At 39.1% G+C, this 10,140-nt stretch overlaps 1 protein-coding gene across 1 annotated transcript; it reads left to right on the top strand.

The window, feature by feature from the left end:
* The first annotated feature begins 698 nt into the window (after positions 1-698).
* Positions 699-5,926, top strand: LOC144636602 (TNF receptor-associated factor 3-like). Its single transcript, XM_078495814.1, has 6 exons — positions 699-856; positions 1,514-1,670; positions 2,647-2,805; positions 3,508-3,663; positions 4,077-4,800; positions 5,186-5,926. Exons 1-6 carry the CDS (start codon positions 699-701, stop codon positions 5,500-5,502), a joined length of 1,671 nt encoding a protein of 556 aa, XP_078351940.1. The 3' UTR covers positions 5,503-5,926.
* The last annotated feature ends 4,214 nt before the right edge of the window (positions 5,927-10,140 follow it).

Below are 10,140 nucleotides of genomic sequence, written 5' to 3' on the forward strand. Positions count from 1 at the left end.
CTGACTGTGACTAAAAACAGAGCGTAAGTTGTATTATCAGTATTAGATTCTGGTAAAACTGTATATTTATTGCTTAAAAGGTAATTTAATGTTCACTTTTAAAATTTGGCAGGGAAAAGGGCACGCTGAAAACCCCTTCATGTTTGTCTTTACGTCTTACAAAGAGGCTTCTCGGATGTCAAGGGTATGAAATGTGACTGATGACACGTACCTTTTTTCGGGGGAAAGTACCGTGGGGGAAATCGTCTTGAACTAACACACATGTTCCCCCTTTGTACTGTTCTTGTTTTAATCTGAAGAAATGTTATAATTTTCTTTTCTTGCCTTTTGCTTCCGTATTTACCTCTGGATTTTTTAATCAGCTATAACAATATTGCTTGTTCGGCGGTAAAGTGTAACGAATCACTTAAATTTAAATTTTGGAACGTAACTTAATTTTTGTTCAACGAACCTGCACAATGCAGTAGATGAAAAAATAACGATATGTTCATTTATATGAGCATCTTGTTTAAAAACATCAAACTATTGAGATTTGAAGTTAAAAAACGTGGGAGGAAGCAAAAGTTTTTGTTTGTTATTGAATTTAAAACAGGTATTTTCCCGTATGTTGTGACGTGACTGACTGCACTTTCTAAGAATACAACCGAACAGCTATAAATTATAAACACACGGAAGTGTCGATCTAATAATTATTGACCATGTGTGTAGCAGTTCGCACCAAGTCCGATGCCGTAAAGTTCGTCGATCGACTAGACGAACGATTAGCTTGCCCAATCTGCAAAAATGTTTTCATCGAGCCATGGCAGACGTCTTGTGGACACAGATTCTGCAGAAATTGCTTGGATCCTCTACTCAGGTATTTACATAAGATGCATCGATCAGGTCTGGTATTATAATAGTAATAATTTTAGTCTTATTTTAGAGTAACGTTTTACAGCTAAAGGAGCTATGTCCGATGTTGTTAAATTCACAGCCAAATACCAAGTTCGCCGTCGGTAATTTCCATTAGTCTTAAACATCCTTGTTCTTTGGTGTTTCACTGTCTCTGTTATCGAGATTTTGTTCGAGCTCAATTGTTTATGTAGTTTTGAACATTGCTGAAAATGGCTTTCTTAAATGAGACTCAAACCCAATCGAATTACTAAATATATCGTTTTAACTTAAAAGTAGTATAATAAAGTACCGGTATTAGTCCGTGGATGAACTTTAGGAAGTTGTAAATTGTTTTCAAAACAAAATTCAAGTTCTAGAAGCGATATGAAAGTGAAAGATAACGAAACATGTATCAAGGAATGCGTATGTATGCTAGGCTGCTTTTGGCATAAAATTTCTATGCTTGTAAACCACAAGCAGGTACCACGCCAAATTATTTTTAAACAATTGCATTTTTATATAAACGAAGTTTTAAAAACGAAAGAAGCAATGAAACGTGAAAGACTATCTCAATATCAAAACGTAGTAGAAACAGAGGTATCGAAATGTGCTGACTCTGTCATTTGAATTTTTCTTCTAGACCAACATGCTTGAGATGCCCATTAGACGGAGAGATAATTTCGCAAGATGGCTCGTTTCGCGACAAATGTTGTGAAAGGGAAGTACTTGATTTAAAATGTTCCTGTCGATACAAAAAGAGAAGCTGTGATTGGAATGGAGAATTGAGATACCTTAAGGTAACTGTTAGAGAGTGTAGGGAAATTTCAAGGGCTAATAATCTACTTTTGTAAAGGGAAGTCGAAACACCCCCCGATACAACAAATTGTAAATAAATAAGATAAAAAAATAAACTGGAGTAAATGTCGGGGTAACAATTAGCAAGCACCAGTTAAGGGACAGGTCCCTTCAGTTTTATTACCGGATGTTGGTAACGTGACGTAACTTCATTGCCCCATTCTAGCTTGAAACCTTGTGGTGTACGTACTTGGGATTGCAGAGATTGTTAGCGCTTGGTGCTGCGTCTTGATTGGATTAAAAAAGTTGAAAACTCTTCGAAGTTTGCGACAATCATTGATAAATAGCGGCAGTTGTTATCATTATCTGATCCCGACGTGCGTGTGTTTGACCTCTCCATGACCTCATTTGCCTTGATCTGCGTCATAAACATCTTTCCGTTACGTCGTGCTTTTTCCTTATTCCCGGTTGCAGGTAACCAGTGCCGGATATGTAAATTTTGTAGCATTTTCAGAAATTTATATTTCCGGCGTAACGGAATTCACCCGTCTCCCATGAAGTAAATACCTATAAATAGCACTACTGTGCTACGCGGAACGTGTTATGCTCGCCAGCATATAAGTAAAAGGAAAGTTAAAAAAAAAATAACAAAAACAAGAGAGCCAGTGAGATATGCAGTTTCAGTCTGTATTCTTCTAGTTTACCTGAATAAAGTTAGTATGGATAAGGCCGCATTTAGGATAACGGATTCTTGATTTATCAACGTTAATTTGTACGTACAGGTATGCAGAAGAAATTAAACGTCGCACTTCGACATTTTGTTTTAGACCAGACTAATCACGACCCTTAAACGGAATAGTATATATGACAATGAACCACAAACAGGGACAGTATATTAACCCTTGTGACTCCACTAATATATTGCCTCAAATTCGTTTTCTTTAATTTTAACTTAATCCCAAACATTCTGTTCACCAGGCACATGAAAGCAGTTGTCAGTTTGGAGATGTCCAGTGTCTTGCGTGCGGTCAAACTGTAGAAAGAAGGCATGTTGAACAGCATAGAACGAATGATTGCATAAACAGGGAAATTTCATGTACATACTGTGGAGAGGAAACTCCTCAAAGTTACATGAAGGTAAGAAGAGGTTGCCTTTATAGTTGTTGGCTTGGTATGAAGTAGGTTGGAATTTTACATGTTATTAGAGGGTCTGTATGAATGTGCTGAAATCTTAATTATCGGTTAGGTTTTCAGTGATTTATCAGCTATTAGTAATTTTACACATCTCAGATTGCAACCAGCTAAAAACGCTTCATTTCTCACCTATCAACACGACCCTCTAATTAATTAGTAATAACTCCTTTATAACGATTTCCCCGCTTTTTTTAACTTGCTTTATTAATCCTTCTGAGAATTATTCGTCTACGGGGACGATGAGCTAGGAAATTCCTCAAAGAAAAAAAAACTAACCAACTAACCAATAGTTTTTAATATTTTATTGTATTAGTTTTATTTAGTTTTTAACATTTTTAACATTCATTTTAGTTTTTAACGGTTGGTGTGATATCTTAAGATTTTTACCGACCTAATTATATGTAGATGTAGATGTAGATCAAAGATGGAAAAGTTACATTTAACATAAAATTGATCTTAATGTTTATCTAATGACAGTGCAAATTTCTATCTATAGCAGGGAAAAACGTTGACTCAATACTTCAGTTTCTAACTAAGATACCCAATATAGTGTAATATTTTCTAATCATTTCAGTTTCAGTTTCGACAAAGATTAGGTAATAAAAGAAAATTTATAATAAAATAAAGTTGTGCTTTTTTAATTAGGAGCATTTAGGAGTCTGTCTCAAATTTCCCATCGACTGTTTCTTATGCTGTGGAAAAGAGGCCATACCACGTGATATGATGGAAGAGCACGTGACAACAGAATGTCCCAAGGCGGAGGTCTTATGCCCTTTCACTCTTCACGGCTGTGATTTCAAAGTAAGCAATATTCTGAATTGACGCTAAAAATGAATTTTAATGATTGGTCATGGCTAATAACTCCTAAGTTTGGCCGCGGTAACCTACGGGTTTGTGCGTAAGACGCCGGGTCGTTGCGTCCCTTCGTTGGGAAAGGTATTTACTTACCATAGTGCCCCTCTCCGCCCACTATTATATATGGATAGCCAAATACTGACAGGGTAACCTCGCAAAGTACTATCATGCCGTCCAGGGGAAGTAAGACTATTACAGTCGGTTTATGCCACGAAACAGTAGTTAAACATAGGTAAATTACTCCTAATCGCTTAAGAAAGGCGTTATTTTCAAACGATTTTGTAACCACTTCCTTTAGATTTGCACTTTTAAATTAAATTCCGTAAATTCAGTTTAATTTGCTTTTTGCTGTTTCACAGGGAAAGAGGGATACGCTTGACCAGCACAACAAGGACAGTTTAAAAGCACATTTAAATCTGATGAACCAATCAGCTCGTGAATACCACGCCAAGAACAGAGCATTGGAAGACAAGGTGTCTCGTCTGGAAACCGAGAACAGTGCGTTGGAGCAGCAGTTCCGCAACCAAAACGAAGAACTTGTAGCTTCCCGAATAAACATTCAAACACAGAGAACCAAAATATCCATCATAGAAAATTCACTAAGTGAGCAAAGAAGAGATACAGAGAAGCTACTTCATGATTTACAAGCTACCAGAAGTGAAGCAAATGGGGATGCTGTCTCTTGTCAAATGGAGGAAATAGTGAATACGTTGAGACAACAGGAGGCTATGGTAAATAGCTTACAAAGTGAGCTGGCGAGTCTGAAAGTAAACGGTCTTACAGCAAATGGTGCCGAGCGAAGGACAATTTCTGCTTCCACCCAAGGCTGCGAACGACGCTTAGACAGAACAGAGCATCAATTGGCGTTACATGAAATTCAACTCTCCGAACAAGACCTACAGATCCAGATGCTGGAGGCTACCTCATATAATGGAACTTACGTTTGGAAAATCGACCATTACAGCCGACGATTTCAAGAGTCCGTATCTGGCAGGACACCATCGATTTATAGTCCACCGTTCTACGTTGGACGGTTTGGCTACAAAGTATGTGCCCGTCTATATCCCAATGGGGATGGTATTGATGAAAAAGAACGATGACCAGGGGGGCCTCGGGGCTAGTACGGTAGAGGAGAGAACACAGATGATGGAGGCGAGCGACAAGACTGGAGTGGAGAGGGACAGGACAGTGGATGGGGGGGGAGAGGGGGGGGGAGGAGGGGGGGGGGGGGGAGGGGCCGGGGGGGGCGAGAGGGGAGGAGAGGAGAGCGGCGGGGGGGGGGGGGGGGGGGGGCCGGGGGGGGGGCCGGAGGGGGGGGGGGGGGGGGGCGACCGGGAGAGCGTGGGAGGGAGGAGGGAGAGAGAGGGAGGGGGCGGGGGAGGGGACGGGCGGCGCGAGGGGACAGGGGGGGGGGCGGCCCGCCGGGAGGGGAGGCACCGAGCGGGGGGACGGCGCCAGGAGAAGGGTCGCAAAGGAACACACATGTCAATGTTCTTTGTAATCATGAGGGGTGAATACGATGCCTTATTGCCCTGGCCTTTCATCCAAAAGGTTCATTTTAGACTTATTGACCAAGACGGGATCAGAGACACGTATGATGCATTTCGGCCTGAACCTCACAGCTCAAGTTTCAAAAGGCCTACATCAGACATGAACATAGCGTCTGGCTGCCCGACATTTATTCCTCAATCTGGGCTCCGAGAAGGAGGTTATATCCGGGATGATATTATGTTTGTGAAAGTTACAGTTGATATGGCGAATCTGCATGGAGATTTATGGAAGTGACCACGATGCAAAAGAACTTAAAATGTTGTGGCGAGTACAAGATTATTGTCTGGAAAACAGTTAAGTACTTATTCGTTGAATTCGTGGACTCGAATGGTATTGAATAAGTAATTTACGAGACCTTTAACACTATGTTAATTTGTTAAAGAAAACGGTTAATGTCAAGGTGACATTTTAGAGTTAAAATTATCGACGAAGTCTAAGCAATTTTTGATGATAAACCGTATTTATTGAACTTGAAATGTGACGCTAAAAATGCACACAAAAAATCACAATTTACACAATGCATTTAAAGCGGTATTATAATATAGGTAATAATTATAGGTGTCTTGTTGATTTACACTTATATGCTGTCATTAAATACTATTCGAATTTACTATTGTAATTGCACACGGTATACATGGTGTACAAAAAAAAAACTAAATAGACCTTAGCACTGACCCTAAACATTAAACAGTTTTTGGCTGTAAAAAAAGTGGTTTGTGAAGAGGAGGTTTGTGTTTCTATTAACCCTCGGACGTACAAGGGGGGGGGGGGGGGGGTGGATGCCACCCCCCCCCCCATAAGGTTTTTCCCAAATTTTGAAAAAACGATTAACTCTACAATGCTGAAACTTTCAGTAGCTGTTCATTCATCCTTTGCGGAAATTTTGATATGTCAACCATGTCTCCATGGTATTTGACGTTGCCATGGCAACGTCATAAATACAGGCAGGTCTTGCCAAAAATCGTCATTTTTAACATTTTTCTTGATTTTTTCCAGTTTTTTTAAACAGAAGTGCAAAATTTGTTTATTTTTACATTCCCTAAGCATTCTGGCTTGATTTTGCATCAACTTCCGTTATTTTGTGACTTTCTAAGAAAATGTTGAAATCCAAGATGGCGGATCCAAGATGGCGGCTCTTATGACGTCACGTGACGTCATATGACGTCACAGCCAATTAAAATTATGTCATCTTGTAGAGTAAGCTAAGGGCTTTCTTTTCAGTGAAAAATATTTTCGCTCTGCCTTAATATAACGAAAACTCCGGGGAGGGGTTCCATCCACCCCCCCCCCCCCCTTGTACGATGGTGGGGGTGTGAGTTTATCGGAACAATAATTATTGTGAAATAAAGAACTAGACGTAATCTTTTAAGAGCTACCTTAAGGCTACTATTGTTAACGGCTACTATATTTAGCGATTTTAGCGAGTTGGGCAAAAATCGCTAAATTTAGTACTCGCAGAAATTTGTCTTGGTTAAATTTAATACTATTTGAATTTAAGAACCTTCCCTCAATCTCCAAAAAGGAAACAAATTAAGCATAATCGACTTGAAAAATTCTTTTTAAAATAGATGTCTATGAAGAAAACTAACATCAAAGTTTAACCATTTCTTTCCTGAATTTTTTTCTGATGCCAAATTCGGACATCATATACGATCAGTCAAATGGGATGAAATAAACACCAACAAATAGGTAATTTATCACCCTACTTTCCTACCAAGTTTCGTTACATTCGACGCATTCTACTTCTGTCTATGGCCTAAAACTCAGTTTTGGAAGGCGCGGCGGCAAAAGCCCTAGCAACCGACCACCGTGTCTTCTTTCATCCTTACATTTCGCGCCCAAACTCGTCCTCATTATCTTTGGGCTAAGCAGACGGGTCTCGGGACAAGAAAGCTGAGTGCGTATCGTGCACTAGGAAGGTCAGCAAGAGCAAACCAGTTATTTATATCAAAAGCCAAATAACATATATCAAGATGCCAATTTACGAGAGATCATATACAACAATTATGTTCAAGTTCTCCTCCTTAAAACCCTTTTGTGCTTTTCATATATAGGACCTCTCCTATGAGGCCCATGTTAAGTCTGTATGTGATAAAGTCAATGCTAAAGTTGCTGCTCTTAGGAGGGTACGAAAGTTTATACCTGCTGATGTGATGATCAATATTTACAAGGCCTTCATCTTACCACATTTGGAATACTGCGCACCTTTTTTAGTGGGACTTTCATCTGGACTTTCTAACAAGCTAGAATTTACTAATCAGTTTGCTATCAGAACACTAATGAATCTGCCCAAGACAACTCCATATGGCGATCTACTTAAGATGGTAAACATTAAGTCCCTGGAGCATCGAAGATACACGCAAGCCCTAATCCTCCTTTATAAATCTTTATTTATTACGGGGCCAAGCTACATCAAGGAATTGTTCTCATTGCGTTCTAGCAATTATGATCTAAGAGGCTATTGTAAGCTTAATCAGCCTGCTTTTAAATCAAAGTTTTACATAAATCTTATCGCTACATAACTTCACGTTTATGGAACAACCTACCTGACAATATAAGAGGAGCGTCCTCTCTTAGAATTTTTAAAAATTTACTGAACAATGTTAACCTGACCACTGAGGCCAACTGCTGCTGTAATCTTTGTATCGATTAGTTTACATTTTTAAATTGTATTGTCTACGTAGTTTTTAAATTTTTATAGTCTAGTTTTTAAATTTTAAATTTTATAGTCTAATTTTTGTATTTTTATTGAATAGATAATCATATTTAAATTTTTTACATTGTAATTTTTAGAATACACGTTCACTTTTAAACGAGCCCCAGGATCATTGGTGACATGTGTTTAAATAAAGTACTAGTACTACTACTACTACTACTGAGCCCGGTAACCGGGCTGATCGGGTAAAATAGCGGGCGAATTTTGTCTTCTTTTCAAATACATATGGGAAATTCCAGCCTTGTCACGGAGATAAAAAGTCGTGATAATATTACCCAGTAGTAACATCTAACGAACAAGCATTTGGCTTACCGAAGAAAGTGCCGCTTGTAATTTTCGTTGCTTTAAGTCTGAGAATTCATATTCATCTACTGCAGCGATTGACAGGTTTTATAACCTAAGGCTAATAGGGACCTGTATGTGTTTTTCTATTCAGACGGTTTTTTAAACTTAAAGGGAATTTCTGCAAAGCCGTTCTTTCAGTATAGTTTCAACAAGTAGTGTTTATCGTCGCGCGCAGGTTTTTGGAAATGCCTCAGAGGATTGAAATCTATTTTGGTTGGTTTGAACCTGCTTTCAAGGAGAACGACTTATCGTATTTTCTCGATTAAACGCCCTCGGCGTTTATTGCAAACTTGGCCCGATAGAGCCAGCGTTTATTTGATTCCAGCAGTTTATTTCTATGAAATGATTTTTATTCATTATTTTTGACAGCCGTATATGTAGACATTATTTCCAAAACATATTTAACCTTGAATAAATGTTTAAGGGGTTTATTTTCAAATATAGCTTGGAAACCCGGCGTTTATTCTGGGCCCGGCGTTTAATCGAGAAAATACGGTAATATAGGTATTCTTACCGAGGCGAGCTCACAGGTAGATGCAAGTTTCCAATTTGAATCATGATCAACGTACGACATGGTTAGTTTCGGCTTGTGCGCGTTGAGTTGCAATTTCTCACATTCACTTTAATTTAATCAAGATAAAATTTTCTCGCGAGTGAACGAATGTCTTTTTACTATTTGGATATCAAAATCAAGTCTACGAAAGCTTTGTTGTTTACTTAGAGACTTGCGAGACCGTCTAGTAACCAGTCTGTGTTTGTAAGCAAATGAATATGCCAAAACGTGCAGCTACTAGCGACTCTGTTAACTAATACAATAGTTTGACATATGTTTAGAACTCCTGGCGTAGTCAAAAGCACAACGCAACGTCGTGTTTTCTTAGAAGACCTGGTTCTTTAGTGCTTAAACATCTCGTGAACATTAGCTACTGTTATGAATGAGCCAAACAGAGCTTATGTATCAGTCAATTCCAAGCGAGATCATCCCCCCCCCCCCCGGCAAACCCCCGGGCATTTGACTTTTTTCAAAATGTTTGATCAAATTCCCCACTATGTGGGCCAGTTGCACAGCCAAATTCCCCATCGGTCGGGGCTGAAATGTCATTGTGAGTTGGTTTTCTCGTTGAATAAGGTCGTTTTGCCTACGAATACGAGTGAATTCGCTAATTACCAATTACCTTCTCGTTAACACTTGGTTTAAACGCATGTAAACGGGCACTTATGCCCTATTTAACAGCCAATTTTAATAAGAAAGGATAGATACATTGAAACTATGTACTTTACATTAACGTAACCAAATACTAACTTCGCGCACTTGAGCTCGCTAGCGTTTTATAGTTATGACACATTTTGTCAACGGTCAAATGCCCCATCATCCGGGCTTCAGCTCGATCAAATTCCCCACTATCTGGGCCTCAGTAGCAGTCAAATGCCCGGGGGTTTCCCGAGGGGGGGGGGGGGGGGATGATCTCGCTTCGAATTGACTGATACATTAATTGGCTATTAAAACAAAGTGCTCTTTTGTTTCACGGTTAAAAAAATGCACCGATATTTTGTAGAAAGTAAATGATGCTGTATTTGGGTTTCTAAAGCTACCTTAAGGGAAATATTGTTTTAGTCATTGGAAACTTACCAGACCAAAAATTATTTTTTTTTTTATTGCATGCTGTATTGAGAGAGTCATCTGGATGGGGACAAAATGATACCTGAGAATTTGCAAAACTCAGCTAAGAAATCCTTACTGATTGCTGGAATCTCAGATTTGGAAATTTTACTGATAGCTAAGAAAAGTGCTGGATATTTTAACCGATAGA

This window comes from Oculina patagonica, chromosome 13 (genome assembly GCF_052425735.1).
Source record: "Oculina patagonica isolate OP01 chromosome 13, crgOcupat, whole genome shotgun sequence".
Taxonomy (NCBI): Eukaryota; Metazoa; Cnidaria; class Anthozoa; order Scleractinia; family Oculinidae; genus Oculina; species Oculina patagonica.

Bases quoted from the DNA above. Each gene is read 5' to 3' on its own strand.
- LOC144636602 (XM_078495814.1), top strand. From the start codon at position 699: ATGTGTGTAGCAGTTCGCACCAAGTCCGATGCCGTAAAGTTCGTCGAT. The intron at 2,806-3,507 runs GTAAGAAGAGGT...TTTTTTAATTAG, and splicing joins CTCCTCAAAGTTACATGAAG to GAGCATTTAGGAGTCTGTCT. The intron at 4,801-5,185 runs ATGAAAAAGAAC...AGGAGAAGGGTC, and splicing joins TCCCAATGGGGATGGTATTG to GCAAAGGAACACACATGTCA.